The sequence below is a fragment of the Penicillium expansum genome (genome assembly GCF_000769745.1).
Source record: "Penicillium expansum strain MD-8 chromosome Unknown contig375, whole genome shotgun sequence".
NCBI classification, from domain to species: Eukaryota; Fungi; Ascomycota; class Eurotiomycetes; order Eurotiales; family Aspergillaceae; genus Penicillium; species Penicillium expansum.
This window is the reverse complement of record NW_015971423.1, coordinates 84610-106042: the sequence shown is the minus strand read 5'-3', so window position 1 is coordinate 106042 and position 21433 is coordinate 84610. Positions and strand designations below refer to the sequence as shown.

Genomic DNA, 21433 nt, shown 5'->3' with positions numbered 1-21433 from the left:
AGTGTAACCTGCTACAAAGTGGAATTTGTAGAAATTATTAATACACGGTTGCTTCAATATTACATGTATAATATAACTCCACTCAAATTCTTTGGCTGCGGCTAGGGAGATCCACAGTAGCATTTCCTGCCGTTACTTTGTACAGTAGTACGCTGTCAAATTCCAGCCAAATTCCAGGGCCATTATTGGAATTTTACATTAAGATATATGAGACTCGTGCTGCTGCACAATATACTCCGTACTCTATAAAGCTTGAACTCATCGTTATCTTCACCTCCCTTGCATACATAGCCAAGCCTAGAAAGCTAAAATCGGAATCATGATAAGCAACTTGAGGATTGTTGGCACTATTGAAAATTATGCAGAAAAGCAAAGAGCGAACACATAAATCAATGAATTAGACCTAAGTAGGCGATGGGACCAAGTAGATTCCCTAGCATATGCGGGTGTGCGGAGACCCCCTTTCAATCTAGAATGTTAGCTGCTGGGACCCCATCCATCAGTTTATTTGAGAAGTAAGGGCTCCCATGGAAGATAGATTGTTAGGATCCATTGCGTTGCTTGAAAAAGTCTCTGTAAATCCAAATTGGTCCATTCACAAATTGTTAAATTTTATGGTAGTGCGTGAGCTGTATTCTGGATCTTGGATTGCAGCATACATGTGGACCAGGTGTTATGATGCCCCCCAACAGCGACCAGGCCATGGAGACCAAGTCTTTCGCCCAACAAGAAAATGAGATCGACCAAACTGAGTCTACTGTGACCAACGTATCCGAGAGCTTCGCCTCCGTGCAAGCACACGAGGTCTCACCACATGCAGAGCATCGACCCGCCCTTGACACCTCCAAGGAAGTGTCACCTCTTGACAGCGATGCGGTTGACTTAACAAAATGGGCGAGAAGAACGATCAATACCCTTGACCCTGTCACATTGGAGGGCCGCAAGCGTGGGGTATTGCTTCAGAACTTGCATGTACACGGCTCGGGGTCTACGCTTCGTGTTCAACATACGGTGCTCTCCTCGCTCTGGAGTCCGTTCGCACAGATAGCAAGTCTTTGCAATCGCAGAAAAAGCGGCCAAGGCCGCCAAACCATTCTGCATGGATTTGATGGGCTTATTCAACATGGAGAGATGCTTCTTGTACTTGGCCGTCCGGGTAGTGGATGTACGACATTTCTGAAGGCGCTCTGCGGACGCCTCGATGGATTGGAGCTGGATCTGGCTAGCAAGATCGAGTACAGGGGAATCTCGTTCGAGAATATGATGACTGGGTTCCGGGGAGAAGTTGTCTACAACTCAGAGGCCGATCATCATTTTCCTCACCTAACTGTGGGGGAGACCCTCCGCTTCGCGGCATACGCACGCGCGCCACACAACCGCTTAGGCGGAATGAGCCGGGAAAAATACGTCCAAAATGCCGTGAAAATAGTCATGGAATTTTTTGGCCTTTCACACACCTATGATTCAAAGGTCGGAGACGACTATATCCGTGGCGTCAGTGGAGGAGAACGGAAGAGAGTGAGGTTAGTTTCCTCCATGGAACACCACATCCGCCATATAAACAGCACTAACCTAGACTATTACAGCATTGCAGAGATGGCCTTGTCTCGTGCCTCCATTGCTGCTTGGGATAATAGTACTCGGGGGTTGGACTCTGCGTCTGCGCTAGACTTCGCTGGTGCGCTTCGTCTTTCCGCCGATCTCCTTGGATCTTGTCATGCGGTCGCTGCCTACCAAGCTTCTGAAAATATGTACAGCATTTTCGATAAAGTTACTGTTCTGTATGAAGGACAGCAAGTTTATTACGGTCCATGCAATCGGGCTGTGCAGTATTTCGTGGAGATGGGCTGGGAACGTCCTACTCGACAGACAAGTGCCGATTTTATTGCTGCCGTCACCAACCCCACCGAGCGAAAGCCACAAGCTGGCATGGAGGGCAAAATACCATGTTCTCCTTTTGAATTCAGCGAATACTGGAAGAAAAGCCCCGACTATGCCAGTTTGCAACTATCGATGCGCCAGCACTCCCAAGAAACCTCTGTTGACGGCACAGAAGAAATCAAGCTGGCTCATATCAAGCATGCCGAACAAGCCGACCATGTTCGGTCCTCGAGCCCTTATCTTATTTCTCTCCCGATGCAAATCCGCCTTTGCCTAGCAAGGGCCTTCCAACGCACTCGAAACGACCTCCCATCCCTGATCGCGACGGCAATTGTGCAGATTGTGGTCGCCGTTATCATCGGGTCTTTGTTTTTCAACATCCCACAGAGTTCGGAGGGAATGAGCCAGAGATCGAGCGTTATATTCCTGGCCGTTCTCACTAATGCATTGATTTCTATGTTGGAGATCAATGTTTTATACAGCCAGAGACGAATTGTGGAGAAACAAACCGCTTTCGCGTTCGTTCATCCCTGCGCTGAAGCATGCGCCGGTATCATCCTGGATCTTCCTATCAAGTTATTCCGCTGTCTCTTGGCTGGGGTTATTCTATACTTCATGGCCAATCTACGAAGAGAAGCATCGAACTTCTTTATCTACATTCTCTTCCAACTTACCGCAGTGGTGGCGATGTCAGGGATGTTCCGTACATTGGCTAGTATGACTCGTGCGATCGGACAAGCTATGGCACTGGCAGGCATTGTAATCATTTGCATTGCGGTCTTTACTGGATTCACCTTGCCACAATTCGACATGCCGCCGTGGTTTGGCTGGATCCGGTGGCTCAACCCGATCTTCTATGCCTACGAGAGTATTATTAGCAACGAGTTTCATGGTCGCTGGTTTGAATGCGTCAATTTTGTGCCAGCCGACATCTCTTCTTTCATTGGGAAATCCTTCACATGCTCTTCACTCGGTTCTAGGGCAGGGGAATACCTTGTTTCTGGAGATGAATATATTTGGGACGGCTACCAGTACAGCCACAAACATATGTGGCGAAACTTGGGCATAATGTTGGCTTTCGCACTAGTCTTCCACGGTATTCATCTTGTGCTCGTAGAGTATACGCCACAAACCAAAACGACTGCAGAAGCGTTAATCTTTCGTCCGGGGCATGTCCCTGGGGCAGTGCGTGAAGGGGATGTGGAGTCCGGGGAAGAACCACTTACAAAAAAGGAGTTCAGAAATCTCGACTCTCGCATTGTCAATTTTTCAAAACAGAATAATACGGTTAGCTGGAAAGGCCTTACCTATGATTTACCTGTTAAAGGAAATCACAAAAGACTCCTAGAGGACGTCAATGGCTGGGTTAAGCCAGGAACACTCACGGCTCTTATGGTACGGATTCCCATTCCTTCTTACGGTCAAAAACCACTTTACTTACTTATCTCATTATAGGGCGTTTCCGGTGCAGGGAAAACCACTCTTCTGGATGTTCTGGCTCAGCGTATGACTATTGGAGTTGTTACTGGGGACGTATTGGTCAATGGGCACCGTCTTGATGAAAGCTTCAGTAGAAAAACTGCATATGTCCACCAGCAAGATCTTCACCTGGAGACTGCCACTGTCCGTGAGGCTCTTCGTTTCAACGCGATACTAAGACAGGCTCAATCCGTAACAGTTTGTGAAAAATATGCATTTGTTGAGGATGTCATTCAGATGCTGGGGATGGAAGACTTCGCCGAAGCCGTGATTGGCATCCCAGGAGAGGGGCTCAACATTGAGCAAAGAAAGCTTCTGAGTATCGGTGTCGAACTTGCTGCAAAACCTCAACTCCTAATATTTCTCGACGAACCTACAAGCGGCCTAGACTCCCAAAGCTCTTGGACTATATGTGCATTCATGAGAAAGCTTGCCGATCATGGACAAGCCGTCCTTGCTACGATTCATCAGCCCGGCGCTATCCTATTCGAACAATTTGATCGCTTACTGTTCCTTGTGGAAGGAGGCAAAACAGTGTATTTCGGTGATGTTGGGCATCAGGCCCACACTCTTCTTGGCTATTTTGAGAATAATGGAGCACGACGATGTGGGGAGAGAGAAAATGTAAGTTGATACCCATAATTTCAAATATGTCACGGTTGCTAACATTTCTAATTACAGCCTGCCGAGTATATCCTCGATGTCGTCGGCAAGAATGCAAATGAGCAAGAAACAACTATCAACTGGGTTGATGTATGGAATAACAGCCCAGAGCGACAGCAAGTCCTCGATGAATTAGACTGCATATCTTCCTCTGCCTCCGCACCTGCGCCTCTCGAGCCTACTGTCGGTGATGAATTTGCGATGCCAGTCAGGGCCCAGTTCTACCATGTCATCAAGCGTGATTTCCAGCAATACTATCGTCAGCCCGCCTACATCTTGTCTAAGTTCGCCTTGGGAATTGTCTGTGGTCTGCTCATTGGATTCTCTTTCTGGAAATCGAACCATTCTCGACAAGGCTTCCAGAACACCCTGTTCAGCTTGTTCCTTCTGTGCACTATTTTCTCTACCATGGTCAACCAGTGAGTTGGCCCCCTCCAGTTCATTTTGATTTATACAGTCTAACCACGTAAACAGGATTATGCCTAAATTTGCGAACCAGCGGTCACTCTACGAGCTACGTGAGCGACCGTCGAAAACATACTCCTGGAAGGTCTTTATCGTATCCCAGATATTGGTTGAGGTTCCATGGCAAATCTTGCTTGGGGTCTGCACATGGGCCTCTTTCTACTTCTCTGTTTACGGTGCCAGTCAGTCTCCACAGAGTCAAGGCCTCGTCCTTCTGTTCATCGTGCAATTCTTCCTGTTTGCTTCCACTTTTGCACAATTTGTGATTGCCGCATTGCCGAACCCAGCCCTGGGAAGCATGATTGCCGTCTTTATATTCCTTCTCTCCCTGCTTTTCAATGGTATCCTGCAGCCACCGAGTGCCCTGCCTCATTTTTGGAAATTCATGCACCATCTGTCCCCGCTCACCTACTACGTTGGAGGAATCAGCGCCACTGCATTGCATGGCAGGGAGATACACTGTTCCGATCGTGAGCTAAGCATATTTGACCCCCCACCGGGGCAGACTTGTGGTCAATACTTGGGAACATTTTTGGAATATGCACCCGGTAAGATATACAATGAGGAAGCCACTGAGCAATGTCAATACTGCTCTATGAGGACCGCAGATCAGTACCTCGCTGGCCGAGAAATTTTTTGGGAAGATCGCTGGAAGGACTTCGGGATCTTCTGGGCATACACCATTTTCAACATCTTGGCGGCTATTGGGCTGTACTATCTATTCCGCGTTCTACCGCATTTAAGGAAGACTAAAGCTCGGGGTGTTCACAATAATTAATGGATGCCTTAGCATCAAGATAGTCAGCTTCCTGTTAGCTTACTGCGTTTCACCTCACTACCTATCAGTTTGCCATTCATATTTTTTCGCATAGGAACTAAAATGTATTACTTTTGATGCTCCTTCAACTACACCCTTGTCAAAATATGAATACTGACCCTCTGAAGCTTTGTTTTCTTACTAATTCCTGTGATCGACGAGGACGAATCAAAGATGATACATAACTAGCCCTATGTTGTATATTGTTGTACTAACCTGCAGATCGATCCTTCTGATGTGTTTCGATGTATGTTTTCTTTCGGAAAGTATATGTTGCTTGTAGATTGAGGAGTTCGGTAAGGAGTGAAGAATTCTTTTCCCACAATGCGGTGTAACTGTGACTGGGTCCCAGATCGTGCGAGTCTGGCATAGATCATCATGCATCAGGTGAGAGGTCCAGCCCCGTAAATAATTCACGACTATTTTATACTCGTGTAGACTTGATTGACGCCGTAGCTTCCTCGGAGGTGATCCTTGTGTTACCCCACAGACGCCACCTTGCATAGACGGCACGTATTGGTGTTTTCTCATCCGGACCTGCATTCCGAGATTTTCCAAAGAGACATGCACTCAATTGGGAAATGTATCAACATAAGAAATAACTTTATACAGTCCAAGAATCGGCTATAAATACCGCCTGAGGAGGTTGTATCTACAGGTTGCACTTCACATATTCAGAGTTTACCAATCCGCACCATCTATATTCCTCCTCAAAAATCCCTGAATCATAATGCAGTTTTATTCTCTCCTGGTGGCTACCATCGCCCTGACTGTTTCCACCGTCTACGCCATGCCCGCGGCCGATGATGCTAGTTGTCTCCGCTTGTGCCGAGACGAACCTGTAGATTGCCCAACTGGATACAAGTCCACTCTTATCAACTCCGGTGACCAGGTAAGGCTTATTTCTTTAGAGAGAATCTACTACTTTTCCCCCCACCCAGTTGTTCCGTCTAACCCTTCATTAATTTAGGACTGCTGGACCTGCTGCGATGATGAAGAGTAAGCTTGACAGCTGAAAACCCATGGACCAAACTCAGACTGGACTATTCTTGTTAGGAAGTCAATCATAGAGGTCATTCGTCAAGATGTGTATTTTGAGAAAATACGGCCTGTATTTAAGATAATTTATTACTTTTGGCCTCTGAAAGCAAAAAGAAAAGGACCTTGATCATGCACTGTCATGCTTCTATCTCGAATATAGCATCATGGCAAGTTTGCCACATTTGTAGATTCATGGAAAGCGCTGGTCTTCGATCTCGACTACTACGGCCTAAACCTCTCTCGGGACTTGCCTTTCGCTGTGAAAGGGGAAGCTACTAGAGGAGCAGATACAAACCAACAGTTTTTGGGTACTTAGCGCGAAGCATGATGTTTGATGTTGCTTAAAATACCTAAATGCGTCCCCCCGTCACCTCGAGGCTTGTTTAGCAAAAGAATACAGTTCGGATATGCCGCTTCCCGCGGTGATAATGCTTATCTCCTTTACGATGTGCAGACTGGTATCGGCATGAGAAATTCGAGAGATAGCCCTTGCGAGAAGGCGCACTGAAAGCAAATTCAAAGCAAGCCTATCTCCCTTCATGGCCTCACTACTCTGTAATGCATTGTAAATCCTTAAGGAGGAGAATGTTACATTAAACTCTAGACAAAAAGGTGGCTGGCTTGGAATGGGGACTTAGATTGAAAAAAGCAATGCCAGTGGAAGCCACCGCATGCCTTGTCTCATTAGGGCGTGGATCCACGTAGGTGCATGATATCAGCTAGCCACAGTTGAACTGGTTATTCCGACTCTTGTATTCCAATATTATGCAGTCGGACTTTCTTTTTTTTCAAAAAAAATTCGATCGGCTCCACTTACCCAGACTCATTTTCTTGAAAGGGGATCAACGCGACTAATGATATGGTGCATATCTGCAGATGCAGTACGGAGTAAAGTCCATTCCATTCGTATTCAGCGATGATGCTTTGGAGCATACGTTTGAATTGCTCGATAAGAACCATAGTGAAATTAAAAATAAAAATATTATGGAGATGATAACGTGAGGGTGATTCTGCAAGGATGCTACGACCCATCACGGCTGATCATAGCTGGCACCTGAATACAAAGCTAGGGCCTACATGCATATGATTAACCGAAGATTAGAGATAGCTAGGAGCTGTTGGAGAACCTGGTATGTTTTTTGGTCACTTGATTTGCATAATTAATGTTACCATTTTGATTGTCTTCACATCGACCCTCTCTTCTATACATTGCTCCCTTTGTCTTTACTTCGCCCTGTTGGCTCTGCGACATGGTTATACAAACACTATGGCTTCTAGGCAACTTGCCGACGATCAGCCTGGCTGGCTTGGCCCTTCTTTCCGGGCTGTTCTTCTTGTTAAACTCCGCCAAAACTCCTCAGCTCCCCCTTGTGAACGGCAAGCGGCAGTTCGAGTTTAGCATTGCCAAGGCTCGACAGCGCTATTTGGCAGACGCGCATAACTTGATCATGAGTGGACTTGCAAAGGTATGTCTTGCATTATCAACTTGTCAAACCCCAAGAAGTGACTTTTCTAGGCTCGCGCTTTTCGTGTAGTTACTGAAAATGGTGTCAGGACTATCCTGTCAGCTGATTATGCCGAAGACATTCGGAGCCATCGCTCGCTAAGTCTGAGCGGTGCTTTGGTAACTGAACATCATGTCCATATTGCAGGGTTCGACGCTGTCCGGGTTACTGTCACGTCAGATATCATCCAGGATACCGTTCGCACCAAACTCACCCAGCACCTTCGTGAGAATATCGCTGCTTGCTAGACTGTTTTACTTTACTCGCTAACTCATGTAGTCAACATAACGGGCCCCATGTCTGACGAGGCTGACTACGTGCTGAAGACTCAATGGACGGATGATACGGGTCAGTTGTCTCGGGGCTATATTCTACCATGTGCAAATCACTAACTTTCACTTTGAAAGATTGGCATGACGTTCACTTGAGGACAAAGGCCGTTGGCTTAATCGCGTCACTGTCGTCGCGTGTATTCCTCGGCGAGAAGATTTGCCGTAACCCCGAATGGCTACGTATCACAATCAATTACACAATCGACTCTCTAATGGCAGCAGCTCAACTCCGACTTTGGCCCGAGATGCTCCGGCCTCTAGCTGCTAAGTTTCTGCCCAAATGCCACAAGATTCGACAGGAGTTGCAAGAGGCTAAAGATATTATCACGCCTGTCATTGAGGAGCGGCACAAAGCTCGAAAGACAGCCGTCGCAGAGGGCAGACCAGAGGAGACATACCATGATGCTATCCAGTGGCTTGAGGAAAACTCCTCGCAAGGCCACAATAAATTTGACCCCGCTGCCATGCAGCTAGCCCTGTCTACCGCTGCTATCCATACCACCACCGACCTACTTACCCAGACTATTCTCGATCTTTGTGGCCGCGAAGAACTTATTAAGGAGCTCAGGAAAGAGATTATTGAAGTTCTCGGAGATGGTGGCTGGGACAAGAGCACCATGTACAAGCTGAAGTTGATGGACAGTGTCATCAAGGAATCTCAGCGGGTCAAGCCTATGGCTATTGGTAAATGACTATCCATACCTCAAACCTTTTCAGGCTAACAAGAACCAGCAAAAATGGCACGTAAAGTCGAAGCCGATGTCAAATTATCTGATGGGACCATTGTCCCCAAGGGTGAAATCATCCTCGTCTCCTGCAGTAAAATGTGGGATCCGAGCATCTATCCTGACCCTGAGACGTTTGATCCCTATCGTTTCCTTAAGCTTCGTGAAGGGTCCATGGACAAAGAAGCTCTGGCCCAGTTCGTGTCACCCTCGCCTCAACACATGGGTTTTGGTTTTGGAAAACACGCTTGCCCCGGACGATTCTTTGCTGCCGCTGAGATGAAGGTCATTCTGTGTCACGTAATCATGAAATACGACTTCAAAGTGGCTGAGGGATGCACCCCAAGTATTTTTAAGTCTGGCATGAGACTTTCTGCGGATCCATTTGCGAGGATTGCCATCAGAAGAAGAAAAGAGGAGATCACTATCTAAGATGTGTCTATATTCTATCTAGCATATCTCTGAATCTAGTTCGCTTGGTCAAATGTAATGTTCACCAAAAGGATGAACCCACCATGGTAGATGTTTCTACCATTTTATACCGTTTAAAAAGGGTACCAACCAAGACTTGGCCTCCAAGCTCAAAATGCTGCCCCCAAAATGAGCTTCGTAGCCTGGCCCAATGGCCTTGTACTCCTTGGGTATTTCAATATTAACAATCTGTCTCTTAACCATACCATTACTAGTAGGCCTTACACAGGCCAAGCCCTTTTGAGAGTATCGAGCAACAATACTAGGTACTAGGTAGAGCGCAAAATACAACATATAACTATACCGAAGTATTGCTCTAGTTGTAAGTGTCATTAAGTTATTAATCGTGTAAAGAACTGTAGCAATCCGAATAGTAAATAAGCAATAATGTTAGAAATAAGATAAATAACCAAACTAAGTATGTAACGACACTCCTTTATATATCCATAAGTTCTTCCTACTCCTAGAGCCACTGTAGATTCTTGAAGTCGATATAAGAGGTATACTTGTATAGATCTATAGTTCCCAAAAGGGGTAATTTCTAGTGCGCAACACATAGTATATATGGTAACATATACGCAGGGAAACCTCTAGCGGGTGAATTCGATTAGGGTGGATCATACTCCTACTAAGTATAATTGTATGTGTAGTTACTCTTTTCTCTAGATGCCCGGGGATGCCTGGGTATTAGATGTTACACGTGATCCGATAACACATAGGTCGGTTGGCTCTCGGTGGCCTATCAGCAGTTGTTAACCCCACAACTGATTGGTGACTAGGGTCCCCATTTAGAGATTTAATTGTGGTGTGTTGCCCCGCTGCATTATTACGTTGTTGCCTTTCGCACAGTCCTGATTGGTCTATTGTATAGCGGAGTGAACCCTACGTGACACATCATCTTGTGTTTATTGTCAGAACACGGAATATCCGCACTACCTAGTGAACCAATTACATTGGCCACTTGATCCGTTTAAGACCATCTGCGCCGCATTATACCTTTCAAATCTACAGAGCACTTCGACCTCCACTAGGGATAACTAGATACAGCAACAACTGGAAGACGCACGTCGTATCGCAAGCTGCGACCCTGCACCAACAACGAAACCCCATTTACAAATATGGCCTGTTGGCTCGTATATTTGGTAAGATCGGGATGCGGTGTGTTACGTGTGTTAAAATCGTGCATACAGGAATAGCGTGCATGACGGCGCCGGCATTAGCGACGACTTAATTTTGTGGCCAGGCTGCATTCGATATGGCACATACTATCACATGGAACTATGGGTTGGGCTCGTCCCATTCGAACGTTCGCTGGCGGACCTGAGAATGGAATAGATCACCCGTCTGTTGCGAAAGAGCAAGTAGGCATACTGCCTTTGACAAGGTATTTATGATAGCGTGATGTCATTGTCAGATCACGGAGATAGGGATATGCTGTATCATTGCACACACGGCATTGCATATGCACTTCAATATCATTGTTGCCCGACGAGATGTGATATATCCCATGTAATGCTAAGTTGACATGATGTTCTGTCTGCAACATACGCTACCCAACTGCAGATGTAGACGTAGAGCAGAAAAGTTAATGCTTGACGTAAGGAATTTTTACAGCTCGAGTTTCTTACTGCCATGACTGGTAAAGGTTATCAACCCCACCTCGTAAATATATAAAGCACGTCTCATCTGCTTAACTGAACCGTAAAATATCCCCAACAGAGAATCTGAAATATTCTTGGTTTGCTTGTTCAAAATGGCGACCCCCGACAAGAAAAATATTCAGGGAGATATATGGTAAACAACTAGGCCATCGTCTAAGGGACCAAGATTACTGACTATACCAGGCCTCGTCTGCCTAAGAAGTTCGAGACTTTCTACTTTTTTCGAATCACCCATGTAGATCGTTTCAAAAACCACTTGGCCAAGCTTGTCCCATTGATTACCACAGCTGACGATGCCTTCAAGATGAGAGAGGACCTATATAGTAAAAAGGCAAACGGCACCCTGGCGGGACTGATCAAGTTGTCAGCAGTCAATGTTTCCTTTTCTTCTAAGGGACTTGCTAAGGTATGGTTTCGGCCCTTAGATGGCAATTAAAAGCTCGTTTTCTGACAATCGACAGCTCAATGCGGAGGGATTTTCTGATGAGGTTTTCAACAACGGCCAGTATCAGGATATGACCTATCCGGAGGCTGGTCAAGACCCGAAAAAACATCAAGGCTTGGATGATCAACACGATTGGTACCATCATTTCAAACCAAGAAACGGATGGATTGATGGTGTGTTTATTGTCGTTGGCGACAGTGCCGCGACAGTGAAGAGAACAATCGATAGGTTGATTGAGGGGATTTTTGAGGTCGGTAAAGGAGGCCAAAGCTTGCAAAGAGTCTGCTCCCAGAGTGGCCATGTTCTGGACGATGACAGAGAACAGTAAGCTTCCAGGAGAGCTGCACCATTTACACCAGCCGCTAATAATACTGCTGCAGCTTCGGGTGGGTGGACGGCCTTTCTCAGCCCGTTGTGATCGGTTTGGACGATCTCGAGAAGAAGAAGAATCCGGAAGGCATGAAGCCAATTCCGGCTGGGTTAGTATGAATCCAAATTCCTATTCTCGTCAAAAGCTGCTTTCCTTTTCTGATGAGATAATTTCTAGTACCATCCTTGTCGGAGGTGACCAAGATACCAGTACTACCCCAGCATGGGCCAAGGATGGTAGCTTCATGGTTTATCGTATCTACGAGCAGAGGGTTCCTGAGTTTATTTCGTAAGTACTCCTTCCGTCTTTCAATCCGACAGCTACCTAAAGCATGCCGGCATCTCCTTCTAGATGGTGTGCCTCAAATATTGAGAGGATCAAAATCGACAAGGGCTTTTCGGACCAAGCCAAAAAAGAACTTCGCCTATTTTCATCACGCGTCATGGGACGATGGCCTGATGGTATGAACATCGTGGATACCCAATATGGCTAGATTGAGCTAAACCATTATCCCCAACGCAGGAGCTCCATTGGAACTTCATCCAACCGATGACCCTAGCGTGGTTCTCGACCACGAACCCAATGAAAACGTCAGAAAGCTGAAGGAAAAATGGGGGGCTGATTTTGACAAAAATTGGAAAGAGCAGGAAGTTAGAAACCACACAGACAACTTCAATTACAATGCAGATGACCAGACAAAGTGTCCTTATGCGTCGCATATTCGCAAATGCGGTCCCCGAGATGACCACCCCTTCTACCACAAGCATCTTATGCTCCGCCGAGGAATCCCATATGGAGACCTCACATTGACACCTGAAAAGGAGGGTGGTGTCTCGCAGGTGGAGCGTGGCCTTTTGTTTGTTTCCTACCAGAGCAGCATCCAGAATGGGTTCCGCACCGTGCAGAAAGGTACGTTAGGTATTTGTAAACGTTGCAGTGCTGATACTAACAATCATTTCAGAGTGGGCAAATAAAGCGGATGGCCCCGACGACAAGTCTGAAGAATGCGGAGGTCTCCCACAAGGGATTGACCCTATCATCGGCCAAGTTCCTCCGCATCGCCGCGATGACGACGAAGTTACTATGTACAAGAGTCCTGCCCCTCTGGTAAACCTGCCTGACCCGATGTTCCCTCCCCCAAAGGAAAATACAAAGACTGTTGGAATTAATCGATTCATTATTCCTCGTGGGGGTGAGTACTTCTTCTCGCCGTCAATTTCGGGCATGAAGGACCACCTCTGCAAGGCATAAGGGAACCGCTTTGATCCTTGGGAGGGTTTTTGTTTTATGTCATGGGAATTCATTGCTCCTCTTTGGAGGAACTTCAACGCATGAAGCCTCAATTATAGTCTCGGGATTCATTCTTATTTTAGAACGAATATCAAGTTTTTATTTAGTGGTTATCTTTCCATTTCTAGTGCTATCGGAAGCATCTTTATGTACAAAATGGGGACCGGGATCATATAAGTCCTTGTCGTAGCTACTCTAGTATATCTCCGCTACCTTAACAACTGATGAAGTAATATATCAAGCGAAAACCGGGCAGGGTACATCAATAAGCCCCTCTTTTCCTATAAGCACGAAGAAGCTATGCATTCATATATCCAAACTCAGCTAATATTACAGGACTTTCTAAATCGGAATAACAGCTTCGTAGCTCAGTGCTTCACCAACCTTAAACCATGCATCCCTGTTGTAACGCATATTCCTCTCGGGAAGACCCGCCTACGAGTATTAAAAAAGACGGATAGGCAGTATGATTGATAAGATTGACCTACCTAAAGCCAATGAAGCTAATAAAGAAGCTAGGATGGCTGTAAAATGGAAAATCAAGATTATATTCGGGATTCTGCCCCGTCCTACTGGAATTTGACTATGTAGGTAGCCACGTAAATATGCACATGCATCAAAATATACCCGGATCTGTGTTATACCCTAAACTAATCGTGTCGGTGATTATTTCAAGAGAAAAATGGATTGTTTCCAGTATCAATCTAGGTGCCAAAGCTGAGGAAGGACGTCAGAAGCCGTACAGAACCCATGAGACAAGCGTTTTACGGTTCATGGCCGCTATTATTATCCAGATATTGTCTAACATTCGCCATCCAATTCTCACTTTAGGGATAGAATAGGCCACTTTCAATTCTACTACAGCTAAGGAGATAAGTATGTCACAGTGGATGCCTGCTTTTCCTGGAGACTCTATAAAGTTATTGTGGTACAAAAAGTCAAGCTAGGCAGGACGGATGCTTCAATACTACTCTCATCCTTATTCTATTAGTACAATTTACATCCCTGATTATACATAGAAAAGTAGTTCACACGGTTTATACTGCTTAACGCCTTTTCATCTTTGTGGCTATAAAATTGACTAGGGGAGAAGACATCCAATACAAGGGCTAAAGAAACTACCAAAAAAGAAATTGAGTTTGGCTATTATTGTATATTCATCAAAGTGTCAGAAAGAAGAACACCAACAGGATATTATCATTCTCAAGTGAAAGCTAGATACGATTATCCCATTGTAGACATGGATGCTAAGACCCTTGGCTATGATGAGCCCTCACTAGCGTTTGAGCTTCCCCATCTGAATCCTCCTCTGCCTCAGGCCATTCTACAGAATGATTAGGTTGATTGGTCTCACTTGATGGCGTTGCTGTGTCGTCAAAGTCCGACACTGTCGGCTGTCGGTTGATTAGCTTTGGTTCGGGGTCCTGATTTTTGTTCTGTTTTACGGTCTCTGTTTCACTTTCGTTCTCCTGGCTTTCCGCTGCTTTCTGGTGCAGCTTCATTTGCATGGCTTCTTTCCGAGTTTTGAGAAGCTCCTGGTATTCAAACTGACTCGGTTCACGCCGTAAATACCCTTCGCTGTGGACCCGCGGGACACTAAAAGTGTAGGGTTTCTTCGGGCGAAGGGATATTTCCCTATCGAGGGCTAAAATAGTTCTTTGAATCACATACATTTCTGAGTGACACTCGGAAAATAGAAGCATCAAGCCGCACAGAACCAGCAGCCCAGACCTTCGTATTTTGATGCAAATGTCGGCATGAGAAGCAGGCTTGAACTTATTGGCAACTTGCTCCAACTCTTGAATGAGTTTTCGACGAGATACATCGTTATCGGTGAGAAGGTACTGAGAGAGACAGGTGTCGTAGTGCGCAAGATTGTTCCCTTGGGTGTCCCTTAGAAGTTTGCTTAACTGAGCGAACAAAGATCGTGGGTCTTTCTCTCGGCAGATTAGTTCACGAAGACACATGGACTCCGTTTCGTAGTCCCCAAGCTCACGCGATGTCAATAATGCCCATTTCAACGTGTTGTTGGGCGGGAAATCTGGGTCCGGCGCTGGCCACCCTATATCTGTAGGCCCCACAGGAACATAGATGGGGATTTGACCATCGCCTATCACTTCCCCAGAGCAATTATTGAAATGGCTTTCTCGCAGTTTACGGTATGAAGAGCTGCAGTTTAATCGACGATCAAAACACTCTTTAGCTATGACCCACTGCAGGTAAGGTCGAGACCTTGTCAATTGGGGGCTATGTGTTTGGATTTCGGCGGCATAGAACTCGGCTTTCCGTAAGCACAGTTTGATGTTCGCCGCTTTGTCATTGTTTGGAATTCCATAGCCACTGCGAGGCCCAAGTTCATGCGCTATGTGGACAAGAATAGACAGCATAGCTAGCTCGGTCGATTCATCATATTGATCAACAGACCAGTCTTGTTGAAGTCGTTCGAGAGAGAGGTTCAGTTCAGCCTCTGGGCTCTCTGCATCGTACAGGGCTTTCCAAGTATCAAATTGGCCCAAGTAAGGCAGCATCGCATTGAACAAGTCGCAAAATTCCCAAATGCGCCCCCCCATGAGCAGGTCGTCGTATATATCTTTCCAAAAGCCTATGCCAAAGTCTGGTGAAACATTGTCATCTGGATCTTTGTCTCTAATCTGGACTAAGAGCTTCAGTTGATTGCGAATAATTTGAATCTGTCGTATCCCAAGGAGGTTAGCATCTTGTAAATTTCAGGCTATGATATGATTTCGTTACCTCCGAGAAATCAAAGGGGATCCCAACGTCAAATTTACGATGAGAATTTCGTTGATCATTCACCCGTTTGTGAAGATAAAAAGTAAATTTATCCATTTGGTCGCCGCCCAAGTCATCCGCTGCAAAGCTTTCAGAAGCAAACCTTGCACTCTTGTGGATCGCATTGAAGTGGGTGCAGTAGAGCTCTGGCCGGTAAACTCCTCTCACTGGGATGTATTTTGGTTGAGAAGGCGCCTCCAACCCGAGTTGGATGAGCTTTCTATAGGCACCCTGCTCCAATAGGAGATCGGCGTATTCGATTTTCACCATCGGTAGGTCAATATGTTGCTCTAAGTTGGACTCGAAGTATTCGAGTGCCTCCTTAAAATGACCCCATCGCTTCAAGCGCCCTAACTCTTCGAGCTGACCCTCGATATCATCAACTATATTTAGGACAAAATGTAAAGTTGTGTCCGTCTTCGTCTTTGAGGCAAACTTGAGAATTTGAGCGTTGTCCGGAAGTTCATGCAAATTAATTCCTTCACTTGATGTCTCTGACGAGATAGGGGAACCAGGTCGATCCGGACCTAGTTCAATGACTTCTTGTATGGTAGGATTCTGGGCACGTTGAACCTCGCTGTTTTGTTTTGGCGCCACCAGTGAAAAGTCGTCAGATGAGTGAGATCGGTCAAGGGAGTTGAACAGCGATCGCGTATTCCTCCGACCCAACCTGGATGTTAGGCGCTCCATGTCCATTATCGGTATAGAATAGTGAGACTATCTAGGTTGAGGTGTTTGCTTTTATGGAGAGTCTGTCATTTAGTTGAAAGGAAGTCTTCTTGGGCTGAGTGAGATGGGCAAGGCACATTTCGACCCTCTAGTCTTACCCTGGTTCGCCTTGGCGTGAAAATGGCAAATTTCCCTCACACTCGTCAGTTTTACCCCGCGATCTAATTTCTTTTCCAAAACCTGTCTTTTAGATAAACAAAAATAATCAGCTCGGGCCCAATTTGAGTCCCAAAAATCCACTCATTTGTTTTTGAGATGTCAGCAATCCAAGTGCAAACAACCACACCCCGTCAGTCTCCAGCGCGATTCGCCCGCAAATATGGCCCGGCATTCAATAGGTTCGACGGACTCTCCAACGTCAGCATTTGCGATCAGGAACTTGGTCCCATTCATATTGATTGTCGGTTCCGCCATTCAAAGACTCAACTAGGTGTGCTTGGTACGGCTCAGAATCAAGCCGGAATTCTCTACGTTGACCTCACTTTCAGTCAGCCCAAGGACTGCCCTCTGACGAGTGCGGTTGTCTGGATCAGTTTAGAGGAAGAAGACAAAGACTGGAAAAAGGAACACAAGTTTCGAAAAAGACGAACGAAGTCAACTCCAATGAATTCCTCCCGGAACGACCTTGACCCATTCGAAATTGCTAAGCCGCGCTACGGCAAATCACGCTTCCTTCAATTCACACACGACTTTGGTCCTAAGCAGCTTGAGGGAAGACCTACCAATATGACGACTAAAAGTGTTATGCATTTGACCCCCGAGGTTAACGTTCTTGGTAATGGGGGTGGCGGATTGGGCTACGATCGGGAACAAACATTCACTCAAGCTAGCCGCTGGATGTTTACAGGAAATTTACTTCCAGGCTCCAGATTACTTGCCAACCCTGAGAATATCAATTATTTCAGAGCAATGGTATACCGCACACTGAAATGGGAACTCTCGAAAGATGATCTCCAACGACAATCGACGCATAGCAGCGAGATCCAGACAGCTTTCACTTTCGAGCATGACATGGAACCATTTTATATTCGAGTCGAAATACAGGGGAAGCTGAAACGAAATTCTAAATACCTCAGAAGTAACGTGAAGCAGCTATTCAAATTTCCCAGCGACGATCAAAAGGAAGTTGGCAAGTCAATGATACTAGTCATTCCCGACAAAGAACGGAAACTTACACGTCGACTGGATCCGATTGCCAAAGTGTTACCGTTTCAAATGGAACGGCTGAACCTAGAAGGGATTCGGGTGCAGTTTCCTGATTCTCTTCCTGTCTCTTATCAGGATGCTCCTCAAGTCGCACAATACTTGAGTGCAGAGTCAGATACAGCAGTCGAGGAGGGTTACAGCTGTACGGACCCTGTTGATTCTACCAAAGGCAAACAGTCAAGCCTCCCAGCTTATAAATCACCAGAAATATTGCCATCTTCCCTTGTTCCACAGCCAATCGTGCAGCCAATCCCACGTGGGCTAGGGTCAATCAAAGAAAGCCCGATAGTGGCCCAAGAACCCGTGCTCATATCCTTGAAAGACAAAATATCAGTGCCAAGCCACGTTCAGCCCCATTCTTCAATGGATTCAACCCAAATTGGAGAAAACGGGGTGCTACCGACCTCGCAAAATTCAAAGCTCAAGCCAGACCACCTCAGTTCACGAGTCACGTCTCTCACACAAAATCCATCAGAAAAGGAACTGAATGAGCTTGCCGCTCAAATAGCTCAATTTCCCGTCTTGGTTTTGATTTTTGAATGGGTTATTTATGTAGTCACTTTTTTGCCGGTTTAAACCTGGTCGCACCTTGACTTGCACGTCATGCGCGATATTCGTTGTATACTATGGATACCCGGACGTCGTAGTATGTTTACACCCTTGTCATCAACATTGTATACAGATTGATACACGAAGCGAGAGAGTTATTTAACACAAAAATGTCTATCTAATTTTCCTAGCGAATGAATGGAGTTCAAAAAAGGGGGAAAATTAATAACAACAAAAACATACAACAGTGAGGATTCGCTGGTGGTCACCCACCCAACTACTAACTCACCGGCGTGTGGCTTAAGTACGGCTGAGCGGACGGGAAGCCCTGTTTTCCACACCCTATGGTCGTATGTATTCTGGTATTTGTCAGAGAGAAATATAGAATGTAATCAGTTTGGAATCAATTGATGAGTTAATGTCGCGCAACAGTTGGGACGAACATAGCACTAGATTTGGTTTTTTTTGCTGCACAACGACCAAAACACATTATAAAAGCGATACATTACAGCATGATACTACAACAAAATCAGTCTGTATGAACTTTTCCTTATAGCCCAATGCTTTTAATATGATACCTAGCAACTTTACAGAGTTTAGGAGGGCTTGATACTAGATCACAGAGTAGGATATATATCTTTCAAAGAAAGGTTTTGCTACCATGCAAGTTTCCTATTTATTCAAAATCGGTATACAATGCTCAAAATTCTTACCAAGCGCTATCGACAAGGAATAGAATTAAATCGAAATGTTGGTTGTTGAAATAGAAGTGGCGAGTGCATGGCTTTTACTGTGTGTTCTAGGCTGCGCAGCTGGCTTAGCCACCGAATACGTTAGTTAACTGAGTTTGTTAGATTGTACTATCTTCAGAAATGCATCAGTTATAGTATCAAACCTGAGGTTAAATTTGCGGTCATGTTTGTGGAAGCGTCCCATCTATGTTGTAGACCTCGCCAACTTATCCAAACCTTACTATAGTAGTGTCAATGATTTATCCGATATGCCGAGCCGACATTAATTGAGATGCAGCTAGACGGGTTCTAGTCAGTCCACTGAAATGGGAGATGCAAACTCATAGAGCCTAGTTGAGTGCTGCATAGTAATATACTTCTAGCATAGCAGGCGCTAGCTCGTTGTAGCAGATGATATTATCTTCGTGTTAGTTCTAGTTCTGACCAGGTAATGCGGTACGTGCGATACGCTCTTCGAGTGCTTTCTGGATTTATTTTTTGGTGAACATAGCAAATCATAGTGGAGCAAAAGAACGGCTCCGGTGATCAAATTTATTTCTTTTGCTTAAGACAGGCATATGCGCCAAGTGAATTGGCCCCTATCGCCCCCTAGGTGAGAATTGTCACCCCATCCTGACCTCTCAGCCCAGTCTCTAGACTTCTCACCCTAGAGTGCAGCTCGGGCTATGCAGCCAATAGTTCGGTGGGTGTGTATGAACTGAGTCTAGAGTCTATAGGACCCGTGGTCGGTAAGATAATCCAAAATGAAGATCTGGCTAGAAAGACTTGGTATTTCCCCAATCTAGGGATGTATCGTATCGTACCTTGATATTATCATAATCTACTAGATCGCAACTTATATCACCACTACTAGGGCCCTAATTGAGGGATATACGAGGATAGAACAATCTTTTTTCAGTATTTATATTGCCAAATTTATTTTGAAGAGCAATTAGTATACATAGATCCTGCACAAAGACACTAAAATTAGAAATCAACACAAAAGCAAACAAAGCAAAAAGACCAAGGGGCAAATCTGAACATGAAAAAGAAGGAGAAATCAATAACTAACGTCGATGAATCGGGCATGCATCGTCGTGTCTATGAATCGGGCATGCATCGTCATGTCTATGAATCGGGCGTGCATCGTCATGTCTATGAATCCGGCGTGCATCGTCATGTCCATGAATCGGGCATGCATCATCATCTTCTCCCTCTCCATAGTGTTCATCAAAATTATGCTCATAAGAGTTCCAGTAATGGTCGAATTTCCCCACTTCGAGCAGTCCCTTGCGCTCAAGTCTAAGCATCAGGTAACAGGCCCAGAGTTGGCAGCTCTGTAGTGGAATCTTGCTAGCCTCTCTTTTGATAAGGGCACTGTAACTGCTATGAAATTTACCGAGATAGTGTGTGTGTTCGACTGATCGGCTTTCAAATCTCTTGCCATGTTCGATAGCCAATTTACGATTCCCCTTGTAGCCAGTGCTGTGGAGCCGGGTGCAACGGTCAGATCTTGGTAATTTCTCAATGATCATCCAATGGATGGCACCGTCGGGCCCCGGCGTACAAATTTGAAGGTACAGTTCACGGTCATTGTCGCAAGCGCTTTCTCTGTGACGCGGCGTGCTGTGTCCTTGGGGACGTATGGTTGGTTCTCGACTAGGCATGGTTGCGATATGGAGGGTCGCTAGGGGTTATATCTGTAAAAATGTGTAAGTATAATTCTAGGGTATTGGAAGGAGTATGTTGAAGATGTTTAAGTGTGAAGATTGTTTGCTGTGATGGTTGGATTTTTTATGAGCGAGGACTTGATCATTCTTATAGACATTTCTCGAGTTCATTGACTCGTAGCTTATACAATGGGCTAATAAAACCCCTTTATCAAGCACATATTAACACAACCTCAACCTTTGTTACCTGAATGCCCTTTACAAACAAATAGCCTTTTTACTTGAATTGTCCTACAAAGGCTTTCTACAATCTCTTTTACTATCCTAAAATAGCTGGCATTATGTCTTCCTCAATTAGATAACATTGTGTCTCCTTTGTTAAATGGTTCGGAAGGATGCTTTTTGTGCGACATGGGAACAAGTAAAAATAGTCAACAATGCATTTTAGAATAGATCACGGCCATTGTCTTAATGAGGGAATGGTCACCCGATTATGTTCGCTCTAGATAATTGAACATGAATCGATTCCCACGTCGGGATATTCTCCTATAGTCGCATGAATAGCGCTTGAGACAATTAGAATTCTGTTGTTTAAATCCTTCAAGGATTTTCA

General features: G+C 45.4%; 6 protein-coding genes across 6 annotated transcripts; 4 read left to right on the top strand and 2 right to left on the bottom strand.

The window, feature by feature from the left end:
* Nucleotides 1–702: 702 nt before the first annotated feature.
* Nucleotides 703–5266, top strand: PEX2_109170 (CDR ABC transporter; the record flags this gene model as incomplete). The annotated part of the gene is made up of 6 exons (XM_016748184.1): nt 703–1523; nt 1587–3276; nt 3337–3984; nt 4042–4442; nt 4498–5036; nt 5097–5266. 6 exons carry the CDS (start codon nt 703–705, stop codon nt 5264–5266), a joined length of 4269 nt encoding a protein of 1422 aa, XP_016595026.1.
* A 2330-nt stretch (nt 5267–7596) lies between these two features.
* On the top strand, nt 7597–9340 carry PEX2_109160 (cytochrome P450; the record flags this gene model as incomplete). Its single annotated transcript, XM_016748183.1, has 5 exons — nt 7597–7812; nt 7863–8076; nt 8131–8199; nt 8259–8867; nt 8916–9340. 5 exons carry the CDS (start codon nt 7597–7599, stop codon nt 9338–9340), a joined length of 1533 nt encoding a protein of 510 aa, XP_016595025.1.
* Nucleotides 9341–11132: 1792 nt separating this feature from the next.
* Nucleotides 11133–13106, top strand: PEX2_109150 (Dyp-type peroxidase; the record flags this gene model as incomplete). Its single annotated transcript, XM_016748182.1, has 8 exons — nt 11133–11173; nt 11224–11446; nt 11502–11809; nt 11866–11964; nt 12033–12143; nt 12207–12316; nt 12378–12764; nt 12817–13106. The coding sequence occupies 8 exons, from the start codon at nt 11133–11135 to the stop codon at nt 13104–13106; spliced, it is 1569 nt and encodes a 522-aa protein (XP_016595024.1).
* Nucleotides 13107–14392: 1286 nt separating this feature from the next.
* On the bottom strand, nt 14393–16631 carry PEX2_109140 (uncharacterized protein; the record flags this gene model as incomplete). The annotated part of the gene is made up of 2 exons (XM_016748181.1): nt 14393–15835; nt 15897–16631. The coding sequence occupies 2 exons, from the start codon at nt 16629–16631 to the stop codon at nt 14393–14395; spliced, it is 2178 nt and encodes a 725-aa protein (XP_016595023.1).
* Nucleotides 16632–16919: 288 nt separating this feature from the next.
* PEX2_109130 (uncharacterized protein) lies at nt 16920–18446 on the top strand (the record flags this gene model as incomplete). Its single annotated transcript, XM_016748180.1, has 1 exon — nt 16920–18446. One exon carries the CDS (start codon nt 16920–16922, stop codon nt 18444–18446), a length of 1527 nt encoding a protein of 508 aa, XP_016595022.1.
* Nucleotides 18447–20217: 1771 nt separating this feature from the next.
* On the bottom strand, nt 20218–20817 carry PEX2_109120 (uncharacterized protein; the record flags this gene model as incomplete). The annotated part of the gene is made up of 1 exon (XM_016748179.1): nt 20218–20817. The coding sequence occupies one exon, from the start codon at nt 20815–20817 to the stop codon at nt 20218–20220; it is 600 nt and encodes a 199-aa protein (XP_016595021.1).
* Between the last annotated feature and the right edge of the window lie 616 nt (nt 20818–21433).